This window comes from Prionailurus bengalensis, chromosome C1 (assembly GCF_016509475.1).
Source record: "Prionailurus bengalensis isolate Pbe53 chromosome C1, Fcat_Pben_1.1_paternal_pri, whole genome shotgun sequence".
NCBI lineage: Eukaryota > Metazoa > Chordata > Mammalia > Carnivora > Felidae > Prionailurus > Prionailurus bengalensis.
In genome coordinates, this window is record NC_057345.1 from 166462028 (window position 1) to 166488036 (window position 26009).

The 26009-nt window shown below is 38.5% G+C and overlaps 2 protein-coding genes across 2 annotated transcripts in view; one reads left to right on the forward strand and one right to left on the reverse strand.

Annotated features, from left to right (window-relative positions):
• Positions 1-15514, forward strand: part of AGPS (alkylglycerone phosphate synthase) — a 144190-nt gene extending 128676 nt beyond the window's left edge. Inside the window, exon 20 of the mRNA XM_043577137.1 lies at positions 9853-15514. Coding sequence (XP_043433072.1) covers positions 9853-9974 — 122 coding nt within the window. The 3' untranslated portion in view covers positions 9975-15514. The remainder of the gene's footprint in view (positions 1-9852) is intronic.
• A 4857-nt stretch (positions 15515-20371) lies between these two features.
• Positions 20372-23465, reverse strand: TTC30B (tetratricopeptide repeat domain 30B). Its single transcript, XM_043577141.1, has one exon. It carries the CDS (start codon positions 23223-23225, stop codon positions 21228-21230), a length of 1998 nt encoding a protein of 665 aa, XP_043433076.1. The 5' UTR covers positions 23226-23465; the 3' UTR covers positions 20372-21227.
• Between the last annotated feature and the right edge of the window lie 2544 nt (positions 23466-26009).

Genomic DNA, 26009 nt, shown 5'->3' on the forward strand with positions numbered 1-26009 from the left:
AATACCATTACCAGTTGCTCCAAAGAAAATGAAATGAGCATATATCTAGCAAAGTGTGCACATACTTAGGCATAAATATAACAAAATATATACAGGATCTGTGCTCTGAAAATTATAGAATGCTGATGAAAAAAGTCAAAAAAGAGACCTGAATAAATGAAGAGATGGTACTGTGTTCATGGACTGATAAAAAACTAGACATAGTGAAGATGGTCATTTCTCTCCAGATTGATTTATTTATTTAATACAATTCCTATCAAAATGTCAGCAATAATGTTAGTAGGCATAGAAAAGATGATTCTAAAATTTATATGATGAGACAAAGGAACTTGATAGCCAAAATAATTATGAAAAAAAAAAGGCTAAAGTCATAGGAATGTATCTACCTGATTTTAAGACATTATATAGCTCCAATAATCATTACTGTGCTATTGGAAGAGAGAGACATCAGTCAATGGAACAGCATAGAAAACCCCCACAAAGAAGTCCAACTGATTTTGACAACAATACAGAAGCAATCCAATGGAGGAAGTGTGTGTGTGTGTGTGTGTGTGTGTGTGTGTGTGTGTGTGTGTGTTTAAATTTTTTTTTTTTCAACGTTTATTTATTTTGGGACAGAGAGAGACAGAGCATGAACGGGGGAGGGGCAGAGAGAGAGGGAGACACAGAATCGGAAACAGGCTCCAGGCTCTGAGCCATCAGCCCAGAGCCTGATGCGGGGCTCGAACTCACGGACCGCGAGATCGTGACCTGGCTGAAGTCGGACGCTTAACCGACTGCGCCACCCAGGCGCTCCAGTGTGTGTGTGTTTAACAAGCAGTGCTGGAGTAAACAGACATCCATAGGCTCAAAAAACCAAAAACAAACAAACAAAAAAATCCTTGACCTAAATCTCAAATCTTCTATCAAAATTAAAGTAGATAATGGGCTTAAATGTAAAACATAAAATAATTAAACTTTTAGAAGAAAACAGGAAAAAATCTTCAGGGTCTAGAGCTAGGCTAGGCAAAGAGTTCTTAGACTGGTCACCAAAAGTACAGCCCATTAAAGGAAAAATTGATAAGTTGGATCTCATCAAAATTAAAGACGTTTATTCTGTGAAGGATTCTGTTAAGTGGATGAAAAGGTAAACTACAGAGTTGTAGAAAATATGTGCAGGCCACATATCCAACAAAAGGCCGATATATTATATATATATAAAGAATTCTCAAAACTCAAGAGTAAGTTTTGCAAAACAGTCCAATTAGAAAGTGGGCAAAAGATATGAAGAGTCATTTCACTGAAGAGGATATACAGATGGTAAATAATCACTTGAAAAGAGGTTCAACATCATTAGCTATTAAGAAAATGCAAATTAAAACCACAAGGAAAATCACTACACATCTATCAGAAAACTAAAATTAAAAAATGACAATATCAAATGCTGATTGAGGATATGAAGAAACTAGATTAGTGATACATTACTGGTGGGAATGTAAAGTGGTACAGCCACTCTGTGGAGACTTTGGCAGTATTTTATAAAATCAAACATGCAGCTACCATTCAACCCAACAATTGTACTCCCGTGTATACCAGAGAATTGAATACCAGAGAATTGAAAGCTTGTGCTCACACAAAAACCTGTGCATGAATAATCAGAGCAGCTTTACCTGTAATATCCCCAAACTGGAAACGGCCCAGATATCCTTCAACTAGTAAGTGGCTAAACAAACCGTGGTACATCTATACCATGGACAACTCCTCAGCAATAAGAAAGAACCAGCAATCAGTGCATGAAACAACTTGGATGACTCTTCAGGTAATTGTGATGAGTAAAAGAAAGCCAATCCCAAAAAAGCACATACCGTGTGATTCTATTTCTGTGACATTTTTGAAATGATTTACAGAATTACAGAAATAGAGAACACAATGTTTCCAGGAGTCCCTTGTGGAGAAGAGGTGACTGTAAAACAGGCAACACAGGAACCCTTGTGGTGATGGAATTGTTCTGTATTTGACTATATCAATATCGGTATCCTGGTTGTGATTTTGATCTTTTGATGCCTACCAGATGAGTATAGCCTTTCCAATATTGAATATCAGATTACCATATTATAGCAGAAAGTTTGTTTTGTCCTTTAAATTATTTTTTTTTCCTTTGGTTTCTTCTTTGTGGCTGGCTTTTTCTCACGAAACGTATTAGTTGATTATATTTTTCCACTGAAGCAGTGTTGTAAATAGATTCCAAGACCAGACTGTAAAAGCCAATTTAACCCATAATTTAGCCTAACATTTAACTATTAAAGCTATATCCTCGGATAAACAGATTTGAAAACTGACAGAAAATCTGTTGTTAAAAATGTATTAATCCCTGCACCTTTCCACGTATGCAATTACAGTTGTCCATGTGCTATATTTGTAGTAGCCTCCAGCCTCAGGTGTGTCACTGGAGTAGAAGTGGCTTAGATACTAATACTTCTCTTTGGTTTTTTTGTTTTTTGTTTTTTAAATATGAAATTTATTGTCAAATTGGTTTCCATACAACACCCAGTGCTCATCCCAAAAGGTGCCCTCCTCAATACCCATCTCCCACCCCCCCATCAACCCTCAGTTTGTTCTCAGTTTTTAAGAGTCTCTTATGCTTTGGCTCTCTCCCTCTCTAACCTCTTTTTTTTTTTTCTTCCCCTTCCCCATAGACTTATGTTAAGTTTCTCAGGATCCACATAAGAGTGAAAACATATGGTATCTGTCTTTCTCTGTATGACTTACCTCACTTAACACTCTCCAGTTCCATCCACGTTGCTACAAAGGGCCATATTTCATTCTTTCTCATTGCCACATGGTATTCCATTATGTATATAAACCACAATTTTTTTTATCCATTCATCAGTTGATGGACACTTAGGCTCTTTCCATAATTTGACTATTGTTGAGAGTACTGCTATAAAATTGGAGTACAAGTGCCCCTATGCATCAGCACTCCTGCATCCCTTGGGTAAATTCCTAGCAGTGCTATTGCTGGGTCATAGGATAGATCTATTTTTAATTTTTTGAGGAACCTCCACACTGTTTTCCAGAGCAGCTGCACCAGTTTGCATTCCCACCAACAGTGCAAGAGGGTTCCCATTTCTCCACATCCTCGCCAGCATCTATAGTCTCCTGATTTGTTCATTTTAGCCACTCTCACTGGCGTGAGGTGAATCTGAGTGTGGTTTTGATTTGTATTTCCCTGATGAGGAGTGATGTTGAGCATCTTGGACCTCTAAAGAGAACTTTTCTTCCCAGCAATTTTATGTCCAAGACTCTTTTCAATAAGATGTTTGTTTACTCTAAGAATGTCTGTACTACATTATTATATTGTTATAGAATAATTAGTAAACAGATAATGCTAATTAGCAAACAGATAATGCTAATAGATATTTTCAGGTGTGAATCTATAAAAAGTGACTTTAGTTACAATTTATTTATTTCAAAATTTATTTTTAATGTTGTTCTGTGTTACCTAATACAAAAGCCACTAGGCTACCTGTGGCTATTTAAATTTAAGTCAGTTAAAATTAATTAAAATTAAAAATTTATTTTCTCACTTGCACTAGCCACATTTCAAGTGCTCATATCCTCATGCAGCTAGAGGCTACTGTGTTGAATAGTGCAGATAAAGAACATTTCTGTCATCATAGAGATTTATATTGGATAGTGCTGTGAAGCTTTATTTCACATATATTTATGTGAACATATATATTCATATTCATATTCATATTCATATTCACCCATTGTCTAGAAAAATGGCCCAAAAAATGACCTATAAGTTTTTTTCAGTAGATACTAAATTCAAGTTTTTAGGAATTAACTTTTATTTTATTTGTTTTGAGAGAGAGAGCACATTTGCAAGCAAGCAGGGGAGGAGCAGAGAGAAAGGAAAAGAGAGAATCCCAAGCTTGACATAGCAACATAGGGCTTGAGCTCACAAACCATGAGATCATGACCCAAGCCAAAAATCAAGAGTTGGACGCTCAACTGCCTGAGCCACCCAGGCTCCCAGGAGTTAACTTTTAAAATAAAGTAGCATTTGAAAAAAATAAAGTAGCATTTGTCATTAATGGAATGGTTGATGTTCTCAGATGTAACTCCTCTCTACTCTACCACTTTCTCCAGAATTCCCCTCTTTGGTCAGTAGCCTCGATTTAGAGCAAGTTCACCTTGCAAATGGCAGTCAGCCATTTGCTGCTAATTTAGTTGGTTGTAGCAGTGAAGTGAAGGTATGTTGCCTTTATGGAAATTGTTTGGGCTTCTAAGAGATAGCCCTTTGGAAGCACATAGTCCAGGATTCCTTCATCTTAGCACTGTTGACATTTTGGGTCAGGTAATTCTTTGTTGTGGATGTTTACAGCATCCCTGGCTTCTTCTACCCATTAAATGCTGGTAACATCATCCCAGTTATAAACAACCAAAATCGTCTCTAGACATTACTAAATGTCCTCTGGAGGGCAAAATTGCCCCCATTGAGAACGACTGATATAGCCCAAAGAGTCCTAGAGATTTGAAGGAAAGAGTTTTAGGTTCTGTGCCATACCTTCTGTTTTAGCTACTGTAAAATAGCTCTGATTATATCCAACAGATAATGTCAGAATACAGGGAGTACAAGGCAAATAGAAGCAAAGGAAATTAAGGAAACCCACATTGCTTTTCCTAGATATTTGAATTTTGCTCCTTATCTAACATGACTTCTACATAACCATGGCTCAATATTTTTTAGTTCAACTAACATTTATTGAATTCTTACTGTGTGGCATACTGTCTTGAAATTGAAATGCAAGAATGAGTGAAACATGGCTCTAGGCTTCAGGGAACATATGATATTGTCTATCCTTTTCTGTCCTTATCTATCGCATGTTATTTCACCTGTTTACTTGCTTTTTACTTTACTCTGTTGTATATGCAGTAATTGCCACTTGGGTTTAAATATCAAGTGTGTCAAGCCATCTTTTGGGGCGTGTAGCAGAATTAGCACTTCATTGTGTTCTGATGACAGATCTCCTGTGATTGCCCTAGTAATTCAAATTTTTATTCTGTTTCATAATCATTAAAGACCTATTCAAGGATCTATAAGATCTTAGAGCTATTATGTGAGCTGCACAGGTGAAATTTTAGCATGAAGAAAATTGACATTTTAAATTATTTAATAAGATAAAAATCCCATTAGATTTTAATTGTTTTGTTGAAGTCTGTTGTAGCCATGAATTTGTCATCTCAATATCAGAAATTTCATTTGTAGAAAATAAGTCAAATGACTTAGTAAAGAAATGGAAACATGACTTTAAGCATCCACGAATCACTAAATTAAACTCTTAGGTAGGTATAGTCCCAACTCATATGCCTTTAAAGCCTGGATGTTAGCATTCCTGAGTTGGTGATCTGTTGGCCAACATTCAGCATGTACCCCTACCAGAACCAAACATACAAAAATGTACTGTAGAGCACAAACACATGGACAGCTACATCCTCTTTCCAGCTTGAAACCTCCCTCTGAAGAAGCATCATTGCAGTCAGATCACCTCAGAGAGTGGAAACTACCCATGCTCTCTGTTCTTACCACTACCTAACAAGTATCATGGAGCCAGAACCTCATCTGGCAAGAGGTTGTTGGGTGTCCTTCCAACTTTAGTTGGTTGGATCAATTAAATCTTGAAATACAAAGTTAATGCTCAGATCACTCATACAAGCAGCTAAGTCTAGATTGTCTTTTAAAATCTGACCAATAGAGGTGCACCTGAGAAGGTGGCTCAGTTGGTTAAGCGTCCAACTTCGATTCCGGTCATGATCTCATGATTTGTGGATTCGACCCCTTCGTCAGGCTCTGTGCTGACAGCTCAGAGCCTGGAGCCTGCTTCGGATTCTGTGTCTCCCTCCCTCTCCCTCCCTCCCCTCCCCCCGAAATAAATAAACATTTAAAAAAATTAAAAAAAAATAAAATCTGACCGATAAAATAGTGCTAAAGTGATATCCAGGATACTCAAACTAGAACTTTCAAACTGTAGTTGTTATAATATTGGTTAGGTGCTTTTTGCTTTGGCTAAATTCTGCTTTTGAGCTCCAGCTTTGGTAATCAAAATATATAATCTGTTTCATAGTTTGTTTTTTAAATAAGCATATAATCTTTTCAACCTTATAATTAAATTCATAATTCAAATTCAAAGATTTTTAATTTATCTAGCTAAAAAGAACTCTGGCTAGCAGACCCCAGATTTTTCCCTTTTAAAACAGGACTCTTTGGTAGCTTCTGCTAAGTTTTCAGTCCCTTAGACCACAAAGAGTAGCTCCAGATAATTCTTGGTGACTAGGTTGGCTACCATGTCCACATATCTCACACCCAACACTCCCATCACTGCCCGTACACATCTGTTCATTCGTACCACAAAATGCATACATGTAACACACATGTGCACAACTATATTGTAGCTCCAGAGCTACAAAAAGTTAAGATAGGGATCTTGTATTCCACAATTCACAATTATTCTAAATATATGATGCCCAAAGTACTTAAGCCAGGTGTTCTTTCTTGAAGCCGTTAGCATCCACAGGGGACTGTTGAACCTGTGATTTCAAAGACTATCCCTGAAGCATCCATTTCCTCTGTTCGAAAAGTAATTTTTTTTAATGTACTGTATGTTGTGGAGGAACACAAAATATTTGTCTAATATGTATATAGTTAGATATTAAATTGTAAAAAGGTGAATTCTACTTTTAATTTAAGCAGAGAAAGAACTTTTCCCCGTTAGTTTCTGTAATGTTCAGTATTTGGTCTATATTTTTTGTATCTCTAAAAATATATCTGACGCTCTTAAATATCTGGCTTACGTACTTTGGGCATCATATATTTAGAATAATTGTGAATTGTGGAATACAAGATCCCTGTCTTAACTTTTTGTAGCTCTGGAGCTACAATATAGTTGTACACACATGTGTGTTACACGTATCTAGATCAGTATAGTCAGCTAATGTCTAAATGCCTATAAGTGCAAATAAGGATTGTACAAAGGGCATTATTATTGTTATTTAGCTCTAGAATAAAGGTCTTCTACTTTGAAGTGGGATTCTCTCTTTGAGATTAGGGTCTTTGGTATTTTGTTGCTGTTGTTACAGTTTATTGATTCGTCAGAGACAGCCACCGAAGGTTCTTTAGCATTTTATGAAGACTTGCTTGCTTGCTTGCTTGCTTTCTCTCTCTCTCTCTCTCTCTCTTTCTTTCTTTCTTTCTTTCTTTCAAGTTTATTTACCCACTTAGAGCACAAGTGAGGAGGGAGAGAGAGAAGGACAGGCAGAATCCCAAGCAGACTCTGCACTATTAGTGCAGAGCTCAACATGGGGCTCAAACTCACAAACTATGAAATCATGACCTGAGCTGAGATCAAGAGATGCTTAACTGACTGAGCCACCCAGGCACCCTTGTGAAGGCTATTTCTGATAATCATCTTAAAGGCTTAAAAGCCTCATTGAAGCATTTTTACTTAAATTGTGTTTTCTGTCTGCACTTCTGTAGTTGACTTAAATTGTCAAGCAAAACCGAAAAGATTCCTAGTTGCTTTATTACATAGGCCATGATTTCTGACCTCAGTTATCACTGATGGAAGCTCACAAACCTCTGCCATCAAGGGGTTAAATTCTTCCATTAAATATGTTTATGAGGGGCCACAGCCATGCCTCCTATACTGTCTTGTCTTTTTTTTTTTTTTTTACTTTCTAGTTCACTAATCAAATGTATGTTAGATTGATTATTGTAAAAGTATAAACCATAGAAAATTTGACAAGATAGATGTGTAAATTATCCTTCTGACAGAACTAATGATGCACTCCAAGCACCTTCTGTTTTCCAGCGCTTGGTGAGCAACTTCATTAAATATGCAATGGCTGTTGGGTGGCTTCTCAGCCGATGGTTCAGTTCCTTGTGGAATTGCATTATTACTAGAGGTGTAAAACCAGGCAGACAAGCTAGCTGTTGGGCATCCTGCTGAGGTTCTAATGTGCTCCATCTTGTTGGAGCAGTTGTTTGCAGTCTTTTCAGGACAATTACATCCATAACAACAGGACACATTCAGTGAAACTATATTACAGATAACAGTGGAGACTAGCATTGACTGCTCTTCACCCCTGTCTCTTGAGCTACCTCATTGTGGGTAGCTAGTAATAATGCCACTTCGGTCACTCAGAGAGTAGTTGCTTTTTTTTTTTTTTTAATCCCTTGGAGCAAATCTGGAAATAACTGATTTGCAGCTTTTTTGAGTGCTTAAAATCATAGGCTATTTGAGGTGAAAGACTTCATAGACTCCAGTCCCTTTGAAGATGAGAAAACCAAGGCTAGAGCATTGTGGTGAGTTGTCCTTTTGAGAGGGAGGAGGACGACCAGGTAGAACATCTTGTAGGTGGTAGAGATTGCATGAGTAAGAATTTGTTCTGGTTGGCTTCCAGTTTGAGCGCTCTTTTAAACGTTACTTTCTTTTTGAATTTAAGATTTTTTTTCTTCTGTACATCATTCCCCCCCCCCCAATATTAACACAGCAAACTCTTTTATTTCTAGAAGCCAAGCAGAAATATCTTGCTTTCTAAGGATTTCATGCTATAATTTTAATGACAATTTGATGGCTTCCTGGAGAACTGGACACAAAAGATGATTTGAGTTGAGCCTGAAATGGTATTTAACGTTCCAGATGGCAGGTGCTACAGTGTATCACTGCAGCCTGATAAATGGCAGTGCGTTTTAGAATGACAGGCAGAATACTTTAATGAAAGAAGGTTTCCCATTTCGGTTGTCCAATTAAATCACTGTTGATGACTTTGGATCATTAATGAACATTTGTGGAAAATGACCACTTGAATTCAATTATTACAATATGTTTGAAAAGTAGTAGCCACAAAGAATCCTATCTGTAAATTAAAAGATTTATCCATTTTGCCACAGATAAATTAGCACATTGCTTTGCATAATGCCAAAGCAGGTTAACATTTCACTTTTTTTTTTTTTTTTTTTTTTTAACAGGTTAAGTACATATCCTTTCTTATGAAAGTTCTACTTAGAAAAGTTTGTTTTTTATTGGGTGCCTTTTAAAATATAATTTATGCTACGGACCATTATATTCTCAATAAAATATTAATTTATTCTCAATAAATTAGCAAGAGCTAGGAAAAACGAAGAAGAACATTAGACAGTGTATAAAAGTATAAGATTAAGTTTAAGATGGATTAGGTGTTTGATTTATTTAGTGCCTAGGAAGAATCTCTAATTCTGGAAAAATAATAGGAAGAATTGTTTGGGAACATGCAAATTTATTTAAAAGTAATATGAAAGTAAAATGCAAATAAAAGTTTTATAACCAGATTTTTTTCTTAAACCCATTAAAGGTTCAGATTTTCTTAATTATTTTAAGCTTTAAAATATTTTGTGGATGTATATCCTGCCATTTTTGCTATAGTATACCCAACAAATTCATCTGGATATGTTTTTCTTTAGTTAACTTCATTTTCTCTGAAACTTTGGCATGTTTTGGTAGTTCAGACAGGGGGTGGGTTCTTTTGAAATGCATGTTTTTCTCATTTTGTTATTTGTAAAATGGGCTGCAATCTCAACCCAAGCTTCCTTCATCTCCATTTCATAGTTTCTAGAGAAGGGAGACACTGGAGCACAGGCTTCCCCTGGGAATACATTGGGCTTAATGAGCTTGATAGTCTGGTGGGCTCAATAAATCAAATAAAGCAAAACATTTCTCATTTTTGAATAAAAGCATTTATCACACAGTGTTTGTTCATTCATGGTCACAAGATTGATTGGTTCCCAGCATCATAGTGTATATTGAAGCATTTTTTATTTTGTTTTTCCAGTGGGCAAGTTACGGAAGCAGTGGCTAAAGGAAAGTATCTCTGATGTCGGCTTTGGGATGCTGAAGTCTGTCAAGGAATATGTGGACCCCAATAACATCTTTGGAAACAAAAACCTTTTATAAATCCATTACTGTTGTTACAAAAAAAAATGTCACTTTTTTTTTTTTTTTAAGTCTTCAACTATGGTTATACCAGTAATCAAATATATCATGGATTGTATTTCAGCAAAATTTTTTTGTTGGTTTTAAATAAGTTGTTTTCTGTATTTGTTTTGTTTCTACACCTATGGATTGACAGATGGTATTCCTAAATCTCTCTCATTGTAGGTGCATCAGTTTACAGCCAACTGGTTGTCATTTCAAATTTTAGTCAGGTGGCACAGGGCTGCTAGTTGTTATTTCAGAGGAAGATGCTGCCAGCTGTTTCGTGTTGATGCTTCCCCTTGGGAACAAAGGGAGATTTTGGTGTCATCCACTGCTTATCTAGCCTCCCTTTTAAGGACGTTTCTGGAAAGCAGTTATCTGGGGAAGGATGCCACTGAGGAGTGATAACACATGTATGTTTTTTAAGAGTGCATTCTAGTGTGAGTAGGTCATTAAGAAGAATACTAATGAAAGAATATAGGCAACCTGTTATTTAGGATGCCTTCAGTTCGGTGAGATGCTTGGCCTACATTTTTCTTTGAAATTAGTATACGTTTATAAAACCTGAGATTAGCAAAAAGTTATTGTTAGGGGACATGTTTCTATTCTCCATGTTTCTGTTTCTACTGGGGTATGAGTTGAATGTGTATCACCGAGATAACTTCTTGTTATATCCTAGTTCCTTCATAGTATGTTTTGTAAGAAAGCTGACGTATCACTCATTGTATGTGAACAGCAGGTTTATCATGAAACGAATGCCTTTATTCAGCTTAGAATCCTAATGTTTCTGATTTCACATTCTTGTTGCTGAGATGCAGAAGAAACTGCAACCGGAGCAGAAGAAGGAAGACTCCTTACACTTAATGTCTCCAGTTTGAAGAATTGTTTGACTAATGAAACACACTTACCATTTAGCTGTTGAATTTGAAAACCTCAAGAGTTTCAATGACAATTTTTTTTTTAATTAACCCAAACAACCTGATAAATTGTCATATAAAAGTAAAGTTTCAATTTAGTTTTTAATAGTGGTTTAATGCCTTTTTTGAATTACTGGTTTAACCTAAATTTTGAAAATATGTAATGTATTAATACACAAACCATAATCAAAAGTTTGAAATATTATATTTCTTAAGTAATAGGGAGAACATTAATCACATTTCACAAACATTTTTACATTCAAGCCTGGATGTTACAAGAAGTGAAATGATTACTTTGAATCACTGTCTGTCAAGGTTCATGATTCACATTTCTGGATGGATTCTTTTCTTAATGCAATACCTAACTTTTGATAATTTTTTTAAATTAATATTTGATCAGATAATGTACGTCAAGATGCAGACGATCCTTTAAAAGGACACACTGTCTGTCTATGTAGCAACAGCTCCAAAGTATTTTGGGGCAGTTTGATACCTTTTATATCTGAAGTATACTTAACCAGAAAAGTAAAAATTTAAATTGACAAAATAGTATTTTTAAGACTTCAAAATGATAAGCAATTTTTAATAAAATTGGCCTCAAACTAATAAACTTAAAATCTGTAAGCAAATCAAAATTAAATACTAGTTTAACAACAAAAACTAAATATTTGTTAGAAGCTGCCTCTCTTCACTGGTGATTTATTTTTAGTTATAAAAATTCCAGCAAATCTTAGCATTAAAAGCCCTTGATATTTGAAATAGTTGGATGCTTGATGAGGAAATTACACTTGCCTCTAGAATTATAAAAAAAAAATATCAGCTTTATAAAATGGATCTATTCATGAAGGTAATTTCTCTAACTGGTGATCAAAATGTAAAATTTAATACAGTACTAATATCTCACTGGAGTGTATACTTGTTTCTGAGTAATTTTTTTTTAATAAAATTTACAGATTCATAAGCAGATCCATTCCTTTGCAAGTGATTGTTATAACATTCTTTCCCAGGGAGTTCAGATTTCAACAACCTCAGAAATCTGTATTTGGTATTAGGAAACTATAAATGTCACAGCTGAAAGTTGTGTTCACTGTTCTACATGAACCTTACGGAAATTAGTGATTTATGTCTTTGTTTTTCTTCTTCCATGTATGCAGAACTCCCCAATCTTGATTTTATAGTGATGACTACATTCTGTTGTTGGAATCATTTCTACAGGGATCATTTTGAAACACACAAACACTCACCAGTGCTGTTTCCCTCTGATTTAGTAAACCAGAAAGCCTTTTCCCCACTTCTCACATCTGCTTCTGAGAGGTACCTCGGCATGTACTTAGTTTCCGTGGAGAACTGAGTTCTTGAATATGCACAGAAGCACTTAAACCTTGCCTCGTATTTCTGAAATATCTGAAAATGGCTTCATAAAAGTTAAAGCCTGGAGAACATTGTTTATGTGAGGCTTTTAAACTCATTTTGAATAAGTTTGTTTAAAATTTTAAAAGCTCATATCCTATCTGGTTTTTAGTACTGCATAAACGTTGACTTGTCTTTCTTAAATCAGTCATATTTCTAATAATTCGTTGATGTCACATTTGGGTTGAGGTTTTAGTGGGACTAGGAACTTGCTGCTAGTGAGAAGTGGCATTGAATACTAAAGACTCAGTATGAACAGGCTTTATTGACCCTTAGAGAAACTGTTGCCTTAATGTTTGGTGCACAAGTACAGGCATAAGTGAATTTTGTCTTATAATGAGTAACTTGAGCTTTTTTAGTTTCATAAGAATTGTAGAAGCCACATGTTTATTGTGCCCAGCATTTTACCACAGAGAAAGAGGATTGAATTCTTTCCTCTTCGGAGGAATTGGGCGTTTGCTTCCTAACTGCTTACAGATTACACTATTACTTAAGAGTTATTTATGAAGCTGGAAGCTTTCTAGTGCACATAGTTGTGTTGACGTATTTTGGAAAACAAAAGTGCAATAAAGGATGAGCTTCCATCAGTATGTGTACTGTGTCAGATACAGATGGTTGCAAGGAAACCTGTGTTTCAGAGTATTTCCTTAGTAACTGCTAAGTCCTAGCTTGCATTTTTGAAAATGCCTTTCTGCATGTTGGCTCCAGAGATATTTCTTCGTCATTTTCTTTCATAGCTACAACTTCTTAACCATAGCTAATCAAAGAAGTCCTGTAGTCTCAAGCTGAAGTGTGTAACCTCAGCTGTTAAAAATGGGACTGGGTTTGGTTGAACATCTATTATAAATGTAGAAACACAAATAGTTATTTATTATGGATTGATTCACAAACTGCATGTGCTTGGTACGTGAAGCAGCCAAAATGGAATGCTGTGGAAAGTGTTCTCTACATTTTAAGAAATACTGAGATGGGCATTAAGGACAGCTTTAATAGCTTTTCATTTACCACTTCATCTTTGGTAACTTTGATTTTAATTACGGCTTAGCTCATGGTGGGAGAAAAGCTGAAAACAAGTGCCAGTTTCAGATTGAAGAATACAGAATCACCTTTGGCTTTACAAGTTAGGGAAGCGAGGCTTTGCTCAAGGCTCCAAATGAGCCATATGTCAATATATTCATTGAATTCTTATTAATTTCAGTGTCCTGAATTAATGTATACATTGATGCTAAAATTCAGAAAATGTAAGTCTTTTTCTTAACTATTGAATAGGGTGTCTACTATGAAGGATGTAAGTTACTCGGCTTTCTGCTTCCTAAGCCACAGTGTTTGTCTTTAGCTTGGAATTTGTAAAAACTACTTGTAACGTCAACAGGTTATATTAACGTATATTATTAATAAAATGCACCCGGGTCTAAGAGATTTTGTTTTCTTCAAAGGGAGTGGGAAGCTCACTGTTCTGTTTGCATATGGGTTTTTCTTTCAATTTTCATTTTTCATCTTCATATTTCTGATTTGAAAACAAAATTTTTATAATTTTATTGATGAAGCATAATCAAGTCCCTTTAGAGTATATTGTTAGCTAGGTTTTATCACTCTAATTATTTTTTAAATCAGTGTTCTATTTCTTGGAGGTGTTTAGTCTCCTGTGAACCTGAAGCATTCCAGTTTGAACCTAGAAAGCTCCTCAGAGAATGAGCACTGTGCTCTTCTGACCACAATAATTCCTTAACAAATGTCAATGAGGACCACTGACAGATGGAACACTCAAGCCAAAGAACCATCACAGAATGAAAGTAACTTTAGTTCAGTGAACATAAAAAGATTTCTTCTTTGGTTCCCAAAGGAGATTGTCTTACACGTTTTTTTCTCACAAGGAAGAAAATAATATCTTAAGCATCCTTAAGAACATTTTTCAGAGACTGAACTTCCAAATTTAAGAGGGAAAGAGGAAAGAGAAGGGAAGAAAATGCTTTAGTGTGGATTTCTAAGCAGCATGCATACCTGTTTTTCAGGCATCTTATTGTTAGCAGTGTTTTTCATGAACATGAGCACCCTTGAAAACGTGTTGTTTAATCCTTAAAGTAACCTTGTTCACATATCCGTGAAGGACATGAAATTCTTCTACTGGTATACGGTTTCTATAATTATTTTTTGGGCTACTTAAAGAATATCCCCAAAAGTCCACAGTGCCTTGTTGGGATTTTTTTTTTTTCCATGAAATAGCCATTATTTAAAATGGGTGGGAGAGGGTAAGTGTTTAAAGACTGAGATTGTTTAGTAGTTCAGGGCTGTTCCTCTTCAAGAATATGTCAGGAATTAAGTAGTTATATGTAGAAACACTGAAAATCCTTTCCACAGTGTGGGTTTGGATCACCTATTCTAGTATGTTTCACTAGTTATATGGTGGACCTGTACTCTCATATATCTGTTCAGTCAATGGGATTTATATGTACTTTCATTCTTAGATTTTCATTCCTACTGTCCCAACTTCGTAGCCCTAAGATGTGGCTTAGTGGATGTGGCATACTCACTCAGTCCCTGAGACACCCACTATATGCTTCTGGATGTTTGCTCACACAGCTCCTGTGGAGCAGAGCCTGTGGGGGGAGGGGGGGGGTTCTATTCCTTACGTTGCGTGTCAGTCCTTTTTTCTGTGATGGTGCCTTCAGAAAAATGAGTATCTCTGTTCCTGGACAATGATAAATCTTATGAGAAATATGTGTAGATTATATTTCTTAATTTTTGTCCTTTTTAGCTAAGCCTGTGGAATACTTTGGCTCTGATACAACTTGACTTGAATAATATCTTATCCTGAGTCTTCCTCCAAGGCAGTACATATTCCTGCCAGTACTGTAGTAATCTTTTGGGAACTACATGTGGGTAAGCTCTTGTATGTAAGCCATTATACTGCTGTAACTAATGCATACAAACAGTTCTTCTCTTTACATTTATGGTTTAAACATTGGTATGTAGTGGAAAGGGAAATTCCTGAGAGATCTCAACATAGTTTTGTCAGTTCAGACTGAGCCATGTTGTTTTCCACAAGGGCTCAACACATGGTCTATATACTGTGCTTTTGGTGTATGTTTGGATTCTCCTTTTATTGCTTTTCCTAGACTGTACTGTTCTATAAGCAAATGCCCATGTGATTTTTAAGACGTGCTGGGAAGAAATAAAACAATACCAAAACCACTCATTGTTACAGAAATTGTTGCTTATTTCATGTTAATTCCATGTAACCTTTGTTGGCAGCATCATGCTATACTCACAGAGAATGGATAGACTATAACCTGTACCCATGAGTAGCCTCTCTGTTAGTGAAGGACATGTGCACAGATACTGGTTTTGTCCCTGCCTGTGGCTCCTACGCTAGAGGGCGGGTTGTAGTTTTCTGGGCTCTGAAATGACTGAACTTTGTGTTGAACCTAGTCTTCTTTGGTACATTGAAATAATCACTTGTGTCACTAAGATTTTGGCTCTTACAGTAATTAATTAAATTTTCTTCCTGGCTCATATAAACTTGGACTGAGAAACCCTTAGAAATCATCTTATCTTTTCCCAAACATAATTGACTATTTTCTCCTATCCCCCAGGCCACAGATAACTAGTCTTCCTGAACATTTGTTGTGACCAAATGGAAGTGTATTGCTTATCTGGGAAGCCTTTTCCAACTTGAAATCTTAAGAGGTTTTAAGGTGTTAAAGAGGTGTTAAGAGGTTTTTGTTTATTGGATTGAAATCTGTCTCTATCCATTGATGTAACTTTTGTCTTCTGTAGTCATAAGTTACTGTCCAGTTGCTCTAATGAAAGGCAGCTCTTCCAGTGTTTAAAGGCAGCTCATGTTCCCCCACATTTCCAACCTTTGCTCCTATGAGTTCTAGATCCTTCACCATCCCAATCGCTCTTTGTATGTGCCTCTTTGATGTCCTTAAAGTGAGGTATCTAGGCCTCAATGTGCCAGAGTAGAGCCAATGATTCCCTTTTTCTGTCACGAATAAACACATTTTTGATGGACACATTACACTATCACCTCACACTGAACTTGAATTTCACAAAGCTTGTCTTTTCTGCATATGCCATTTTGGCCACGCCTCCCTGGAAGCTGATTTTTCAAAGCCCCCTTAGCTACATCCTTACTAAAATTTGTATCTTACTGGATTTATTTCCAGATTTTCAAAACTTTAGAATCTTGACTCTTCTCCAGAATATTTTTTGTTCGATCCAGTTTTAGGTCCATGGAAGTGAGACATGTTATGTCTGGATTCCCTTGCCAGTAATGGCAGATAGCTATGGTACACAAGGGCCTGCCCAACAACACATCCGTGAGAGAGCATTCAGGGCTCAGGCAGCTACTCTTCCACTTGACATGCTATTGTCTACCTTACTTACATGTTTACATTTTGTCCACAAATAAGCCCTTTTTTCTCAATGATGAATCAACTATTAAGATAACATTAAACATGCAGTTTCACTTAACACTGTCAGCTGCCAGAGTGAAATCCTTTGGTAAAGCTTGCTGGTCCAGCTTCTTACCCTATCGGGAAAGCAAATGATGTCTTACTGCCAATCACATTTACTTTTGCCTATGTTTGGCCTCAGGGATATGTCTCTTTCTTTGCAATAGTACTCATAAACCCATTTTCTGATGTGACTCATTGATTGGGTCTAGTGTTGGCTGATGGACAAGCTCTTTAATTCATTCTTACACAATTCTGTCACATCTTTGGTATCTCACTGCGTCTATATTACACCTGGGAAGGTACTTCTTAAAAACAAATTTTGTCACAATAAAGCTGTAAAATAAGAGAAGATGGAGTTCTAAAGTCTAAGAACACAATGGAAAGAGTTCTAGAATTTTGGGTGTATTCCATTTTTCTCTTTTGGACCTGATTTCTTTTTTATAATGAAAGTCTCTAAGGTTCCTTCTAATTTGGTCTCAGTGATTCTGATTAAGTTTAGATATTTTTGCTGAATACTACCCTAAAATGACTATTGCATTAATAATCTTTTTAATTCATTCTTTATTAGCTAGACACCGTGCTGAGCATTTAACCCTAGACAGGAGGTCATGTCACAAAATGTGCTGTTTGACTAATACTATGAGTACAGCCCAATAAGTGAATACAAAAAAGCCCAGATGTCGCTTTAGTCCCAGTGATAGGTCAACAAAAGCTAAAGGCAGTTAGGGAATGGTAGATAACTGTAAGTCACACCATTTCTAGGAAGCTACTCCGTGTGTCAGAGAATACCATCAAGAAACCACAGTCTCCCACATGTTTCCAGATCATCCATAGCCATTAAGAAAAGGACGAGGGAACCTAAGACAAAAACTTACATTCAAAAATGCTGGTGTTCACCTGAAGTGAAAGATTTCACTTTCAGAAAGTTATTCCTTTAAAGCTTCCCCTCCAAGCCATTTACCTTTTCTTATCTCACATTTCCTAGTAAGCTGATTTATTTGGGCATCACCCCACACCCCCATAGCCCTACATACACAAACAAACAAATTGTTATAATCTTGGGCCACGCCTATCACTGGCAGTTCTACATGGATTCCATCTGAGGTGCTCTTCTGAGGTCTGAGAGGCCATACCTATATATTCCTATTTCACCCTGCAGGAAGGGAGTATCATCTAGGATTTCATTGCCCAATGACCCCACCCCTTCAGTCCCCACACTCCCAGTTCCCAGTTGTCTGCTTCTTATGAATGGATCAGAGATGGCCACTGTACACCTGACCTCACAGATGGAGTTAGGGTGAACGTTCGTGCCACAGCTGAGGCCAAATTCAAAGAAGGGCTGGCTGGAGGAATAGGAATCCTTTGACAGTCTTGTTACTGATCACAGGAGTCTCTGCTCGTTGTCCTGGGAAGATCAAATTGTTACTCATGTCTGAGAAAATGGAAATAACTACTTGTTTACAAACACATGCTTATATTCTGGACATGTGTGAAGATGGGGGTTTGACTAAGATCACGAGATACTAGATTTAATATTTGATCCCTTTGAAATACACCGTGCAGGGGTGCCTGGATGGCTCAGTTGGTTAAGCGTCCCACTTCAGCTCAGGTCATGATCCCGTGGTTCATGGGTTTGAGCCCTGCGTCAGGCTCTGTGCTGACAGCTCAGAGCCTGGAGCCTGCTTCAGATTCTGTGTCTCTTTCCGTCCCTCCCCCACTTGTGTGTGCTCTCTCGCTCTCTCTCTCTAAAAAATAAACATTAAATAAAAATAAAAGACGCCATGCAGATAGAATGAAAAAGGAGTAAAAGCTTTAGAAATACACAGAAATCTTTTTTTTTTTTTTTTTTGTCAAGAACAGTGCCTTAGCACTGAACACATAATGTTCTAGGAGCATAGAAAAAAGTTTTTCATCAGAACTTTAGGGATGAAAGCCTTTGGTTAAATGGCAAAATATAGAGTCTGTTAGTATCATAGTATCAAAAAGCAGAGCTAAGTACTTCCGAAGGTGAGTTTAAAAGAAATATATCCTAAAAATAAAGGACAATAAGTTTCTGGAGAGTTAAGAATGTCCTCACCCTTCAGTCTCCTCAAGGACTCAGAAGGCTAGGCAGCTTCGTAGGTGTGGTTCAGGAGTCTTTGCTGTTGCTAGGCAACAGTCAGTCTGTCAATCTGAGGGGGTGCCTCTCCAGAGAGCATGGGTAAGGAAGGGGACAAATGCCTTGATTGACCTTTATTCCTGTACTCAGTGTTAGGAGCAGTCAGGATTTCCTGATTCATTACTAACCAGGAAATCCCAGCTGCCCAGCGGCAAGGGGTTAAAAAACAGTTCTGAAAAGCTTTTTATGTTCTGGAGAGCAAAATTACACATACATGCAAACCACAAACACATAGCACCTGGGTAAATAAAATGTGGCTGAATAAAGGCCAGGCTATTTGCAAAAGGGAATCTGGAAAACATTTGCTTTTGGGTGGTTAACATTACTTACACTTTATGCATTTTTTTTAAGAAAAAAAAAATAGAGGAAATGTGCAAAAAAAAAAAAAACACAGAATTTTAACATGGCTGTTGAAAATGAGATTTCAGTTCATTACTTTCCAAATCCTAAGGAGTGATGGAGATTGAGAGGGGCATAGAGCTACTACTGCACAAAGAAGTAGCAACACTTTTAGTACAAAAGTTGTTGAACAAAGACCATTTCCCAGAGATAGAATTGTGCTATGGGATACACTGAAGAGGTCATTAAACACTGTCCTCCAAACATGGGATCAAACGTCAATAGTAAATAGCAGTAAATAGTAAATAGTGAATGGTATCAGTGTACATAATAAAGACTAAAAATGGTTAGAAATTCAAAACCATTGGACTTCATGATAAGTCAGATTTTCTGGTATGACAGAATTTGAGCACCCAGGAGTTCATGCTAGAGGATTTATGTTGAGCATAACTTGTCTGGGAACCTACATGCCTAAGTGATTTCTCCTTGAAGGAAAAAATCATCATCTCCTTATGGGAGGGGTTCACTATCAGTAGAAAGCTATTAGATTGAACCATAAGAAATTGCTAGTTTTGTAGGTCGGTAACTTTCAAGATCAGCAATTTCATATACTTCAACCTAAAACTTTTGTTTTTTTCTAAGCCATGTCAAGTTGGGGTTCACAGTTACATTTATGGAGAGAAAGGGGGTAGGTGAGCAAATAGTTTTTATATAGTTCAGAAAATAAAATGCCTAAGCAGAATGAGCGGAGTTCTAATTGGGAATGTTGCAGGTGTGAAACCAGCATTCTGAATCTACCAGAGAAGGTTTCAGAACTTTTCGTCTGTAATAGAGGTAGAAGTTTGGTGGCGTCATGGGAATAAGGTAGATTTTTCCATAACAGAGCGGTGACAACACAGAAATAACTCCAGCATTAACCTATCCTAAGTGGCAAACACAAAAGTAGGAATTAAGAACTAAGTTCTCAGGTTACCTCTGCTATTAGTTGCTATTTGGAGATAAATGAGAGCAGAGTTACGAAAAATAGTAACAGTACATCTTGTTCATATGTACAAATTATTAACAAATGGAACAAAAGAAAACTACATAAAGTTGTTTCTTAAACAATTGTTTATTGTCTTTATACCATAGCACCATAATTTTGTTAAGGGCACAAGACTGCCCACTGAATCTTGCATTTTAAAAAAACAAAACAAGGAACCCAAACATTTACCACCTAAGGAATTTGGGGTTACATTAAGTGTTACCTCTATGTAGAAAAACCCTGCTAAAACATCTTACACTCTATGCAAAATGTGTGCATTCCAAATAAATAGTGAGAATAGAGCACAATCTCTAAACCTCTTAAATGCCTAGAAATCCTATATGTTAACTACTCTGTTCTGGACTTGATAGTGCCAAGTCCCTGTAAATTGTAATCCGTGTGCAAGGGACTCTCCAAATACAACCAAGCACAAGTGATAACAAAGGAGAGGGAACATAGGCACTACAAGTTCTAATAAACAGAGAGTCCCAATTCAGCTTTGAATTTTTCGTATCTTTCTAGGTTTCAAATTTTCAGTATTTGTGACGATTTTAAAAATAAGGTTTATGATTTGCAAATGTACAAAGTTTAACATATGACAAATGTAAAAATGCCAATGGCTACATGTATTTATTTTTTTTTTATTACTGTTTTTTATTTTTGAGAGAGAAACAGAGCATGAGCAGGGGAGGGGCAGAGAGAGAGGGAGACACAGAATCCAAAGCAGGCTCCAGGCTCCAAGGTGTCAGCACAGAGCCCAATGCAGGGCTTGAACTCTGGAACCTCGAGATCATGACCTGAGCTGAAGCCGGACACTTAACCAACTGAGCCACCCAGGTGCCCCGCCAATGGCTAAATATAAATAAAATAATACCAAATATAGATATATAAAGCTATTATGATAAAAGACATTATCAGGCATCACTATATATTCCACCCAATAATCTCATAAATCAAAGCTTTTAGCTGTCTGGATTCATATGTGACTGTATTCTTTCCAGTATGCATTCTTTCTTCTTCCAGAGGTTGTTCAATCACGGCAGGTATGTTCCTGCCATAAAGTTCACATTGTTCTAGAAACTGGACACATTCTTGAATAACACTGTCACGAAGCACGATCGTGTGTTTTGACATGTTTTCTAATAAGGACAGGAAGCATCTTTTGGCATAATACCAGGTATCAGTTCCCAGTTTCTTATGATAAGGCTCCAGGCTTTTGATCACCCGAGAAATACCAAAGTCATAATTTCCTTTGGCACAATAAAGTGTGCCTATCACCAAATTCACAATGCAAAGGTGGTAGATTTTCTTATCGGGGTCATCATAGGACAGCTGCTCTTCCTCCTTTTCAATCTTCCTCATCAACTCCTCAGCTTCTTCATTCTGACTTGTCATAATATATGAAACACACAGGTTAGCCAGCACAACAGCACTGACATTCAGGATGTTGTCATAATGCTTCTTGACTATGGGTTCATAGAAACCTATAGCTTCTTTGTATTTGTTTTCCTGCATGAACAGGACATGAGCCACGTTCAACTTCCACACATCATGGTCATTACAGAATTCCACAGATTTGCGGAAGATCTTTTCCACCATTGGATAATTCTCAAGGTTCCAGTAGATTTTGGCCTGGGCCATCAACACAGGAATATACTTCTCCAGAGTGTCATCATATTCATTCACTGCCTTTTTGACAGCTTCGTCATCTCTATGGTGTCTTGCTTCCTGTACTTGTTTGGTGAGTCTCCGGAGCTGTTCAGTCAGCATCCCTGCTAGCCCATCAAGCTTAATGAAAGCCTCTTCAGGGGCTGTCTGGCAGGTGATCAAGGCATCCAAGAAGTCATAGAGATAGGGTGTGAGGAACTTGTAAGTCAAATGGGCATTCTCGGCCAGGACATCTGCTGCCAGGTCGAAATACTCATACTTACAGTAGAGCAGCAGCAGGTTGCCAAAGGTCTCCGGGGGAAAGGGGTTCTGTTGGAGCAAAAACTGTAGCTTTTCAAACCCTTCTGTAGGCCTGGCATCCATGTTCATTAGCGCCTGGTTGTGCAGGGTCACGGGGTCTAACTCTTCTTCTGCCCTAGGTGGCATGTCAGTGAGGGCTTCCTGGGCCGCCTCATAGTTTCTCAGTTGGTATTCTATGGCTGCTTTGAGGTTGAAGGCTTCCACCAGGGCAGTCTGGTGAAGGACTAAGGTGTTGCCAACACTTCGAACATCGATGCCCTCAGTGGTCATGCCCACACCTAGCTCCGGGTGCTGGCGGATGCCACGCTCAATAATGTCTGCGATGTGCTTCAGGGCCGGCGCATAGTGCCGGCTACTGTAATAGGCCAAAGCCAGGTTGTAGGAAAGGTCAGGCCGGTAGCCCGAAGCCTGGAGGGCCGCAAAGAACTTGGAACACGCGGCCTCATACTGTCCCTCCTTGTAGAGCAAACACCCCAGGTTGACCTGACCATCGGGCTCGTTCTCGCCCCCACTGTCCTCTCCCCCTTCCCCGCCCAGTAGCTGCTCCACCAGGCTCTTGGCCCCGGGCAGGTCGCCCTCGCTGTACTTGATCGCGGCTTGCAGACGGAGGACGCGGTTGTGGTAGGCGGGGTTGTCCAGGAGGAGGAAGGCGACCCGGGTGGCCTCTGGATAAAGGCAGGCCTTGTACAGGGCCTGGGCCTGGTACAGGCGGTACTGCTCCAGTTCCGGGTGCAGCTGGCCCAGCTGCTCATAGCACTCGGCCGCCAGCGTGAACTCCTGCAGGCGGTAGTAGCAGTAGCCCAGCAGCGACAGGCCGGCGCGGCTCCTCGGGCTCCGCTGGAGCTCGCCGCCCAGCAGCTGCACGGCCTCGGCGTAGCGCGAATCCCGGATGAGCCGGTACACGACGGCAGTGAACTCCCCATCGGGGATCTGCGCGCCGCTCAGCCCGGCCATAACCGCCAAGCTGGTGGTGCGTGCTGGTTACCATGGCAACAAGCCCACCGGAAACGGAAGACACAAAGATTATTCCGGGTTTATAGTTGTTGGTTTGCGTGCTCCCAAAGTTACTTTGCTGGGGGAAGACCAGACTAGGGTTGGAAAGGAATCACTAATGTGAGGGTCTCATATATGGACTCGTCCCCGAAGACTCCAGAGTGTGAGCGGCGTTAGGAAAGAGGAAATTCCTCCGGCTATTCAGTGACCGAAACTCCACTTCCCGGCATGCACCGGCCAATCGCGCAGCTGCCCAGGACGCTGCCGCGCTGCATGCTGGGAGGCGTAGTCTCTGCCGGAAGGATCTGCGGTCGTCAGAAGGTGAGAGTTCAGGGACCTTTTCTTTCTACAGACAGCAGGATTACTGGCTCCCTGTTCTGTCACTTAGGTCTCTGGCGCAGAGAGGAAGGTTTAAGGGCTGAAGTCCCTTGCGTTTTTGAGCCTTTATAGACTATGTGGTGTATATCAGTAGTTTCGTTGCACGTTGTTTTAGTGAAAGAAACGGGAACTGAAAAGGCGGAATGTCAACTTGGCATTCTCCAATTAGAGAAGGTTCAGTTTTCAGGCCTCATTGAGGACATAATAAGAACAAAATAGTGCAGCGACCAGGAGTCCTTATTTTGTTATTTCCAGAGGTTCACAGAAGGAAAGAGTGCTGTGGATCTTATCTGGTACTGGGGAGGATTGCCTTTAGTTCCAGGTGTCTCCCTCTTACGCTACTCCCCCTTTTACACGACGACAAACATTATTAAGCACATATTGGCGTTTAAACCTGGCCCTACACCTTGCCTTACTCCAAATTTCACTACCAGGTGGAGACAATGGAAAAATCCATGACCTAGTCTTTTCCAAGGTGGAGTGGGAATAAAAGCACGACCAAAAGTATTCTCTTCTAACTCTCCAAACCTACTTAGTTTGTGTGTGCTTGTGTATGTGTGATGGGGGGGGGGGGGGGGGGGGGAGAGAGAGAAAGAGAGAGAGAGAGAGATCCATCCAGCCTGTACTTGTCAGGCTTTAATGATGTTTGGGATATCACTGAACTGATAAAAATTGGATTTTCTTTTAGTAAAAAGAAAAAGAAAATTTCCTACACTTTAATTTTTGCCCCTCAGATTCTTAGTTTGAAGATCTCTGGAAATTTGCTACTGCACACACACACACACACACACACACACACAAATTCTGAATTTCCTTTTGTTACTTTGTCTTTATTTGGAATAGATGCTCTAGATTCCGTGTTACAACCTCAGAGCTATTTTGTATAAATCCTTTTGAATTTAATAGTGCCCCTCAAAGAACAGTGGAAAACTAGGGACTTAGTTATTCTATAAAGTTATAATGGATTACTAATAAAAAACATACCCATAATTTAGATTGATGTGGAGACTGTAAAATTTGTGGGGGATGAACACAATTTTATCAGTCAAGAATTAGAAAAGTAGACAAGATAGCAGAAGACAAAACTGGCTTATCCCATTGAGGTAGTGGCAGTTCTTAAGATAATAAAATTAGCTATAACTTATGAATGTAATAGGCAGTGCCTCTGCTGGTGGCCTAAGGTAAGGGGGTTTTCTTTCATAGCCTTCCACAGTCTTTCAGATTTCCATTGGCCTTGGTACAATCCAAGATAAACATAGTCCAGGTAAAAGCGTGTCTTTGCTATATAATTCAAGAATTCAATGCAAATCTCTTATTGCCTCAATAGTGTTGCAGCCCGTAAGTCTTCTCTATAAATAAATTTTGGTGCCAGTATCAACCATATTATAGGGCACTCTATTAGACTATTTACATATATTTTTTCTAAGCTTAATAAGCACCCTGTATTCTGCTTAGTAGATAGAGAAAAGAAACAACTGGACCATGATATCCAAAAGCTAAGTTATTAGGAAAGAGTGACTGTTGAATTAATTCAATATATGTTTATTAGCTAAGGTCTTAGTTTTTCTATTTTTAATTTTGTTAATGTTTTTATTTTATTTTTGAGAGAGAGGGACAGAGTGTGAGTAGGAGGAGGGGCAGAGAGAGAAGGAGACACAGAATCTGAAGCAGGCTCTGGGCTCTGAGCTGTCAGCAGAGAGCCTGATGCAAGGCTCATACTCACGGACTGTGAGATCGTGACCTGAGCCAAAGTTGGACACCCAACTAACTGAGCCACCCAGGTTCCCCTTTAAGGGCTTAGTTTTAAGGGAATACTAGTATGTTGGTTTTTTGGTTGTTATTTTCCCATTAGAACAACCACCTTGGGGTTCCTGAGTGGCTCAGTTGGTTAAGCGTCCGACTTCGGCTCAAGTTATGATGTCATGGTCTGTGATTTCCAGCCCCGCATCAGGCTCTGTGCTGACAGCTCAGAGCCTGGAGCCTGCTTCAGATTCTGTGTCTCCCTCTCTCTTTGCCCCTCCCCCCACTTACACTCTCTCTCTCTCTCTCTCTCTCTCTCTCTCTCTCTCTCTCTCAAAAATAAATAAACATTTAAAAAAAAAAACCAAAAAACAAGCCACCTTGGTTAGAGCAGTAAAGTGTGAACTTCCTGGCCTGAGATGCATCTGTAAGTAGATGTTAAGAAGTGATTGGTGGATGGCAGCATAGTTTCTAGTCACCTATTATAGCTAAAAAGAGATTTCAATAAGGCATCTGGATGCTATACTATCAAGAAACTGATTTCATCTATTTATACATTATTCTCCCTTGCTGAGAAGTTTGTCAAACTTGTGTTCTTCTAGATAGGACCAGATGAGGAGCCTTCTA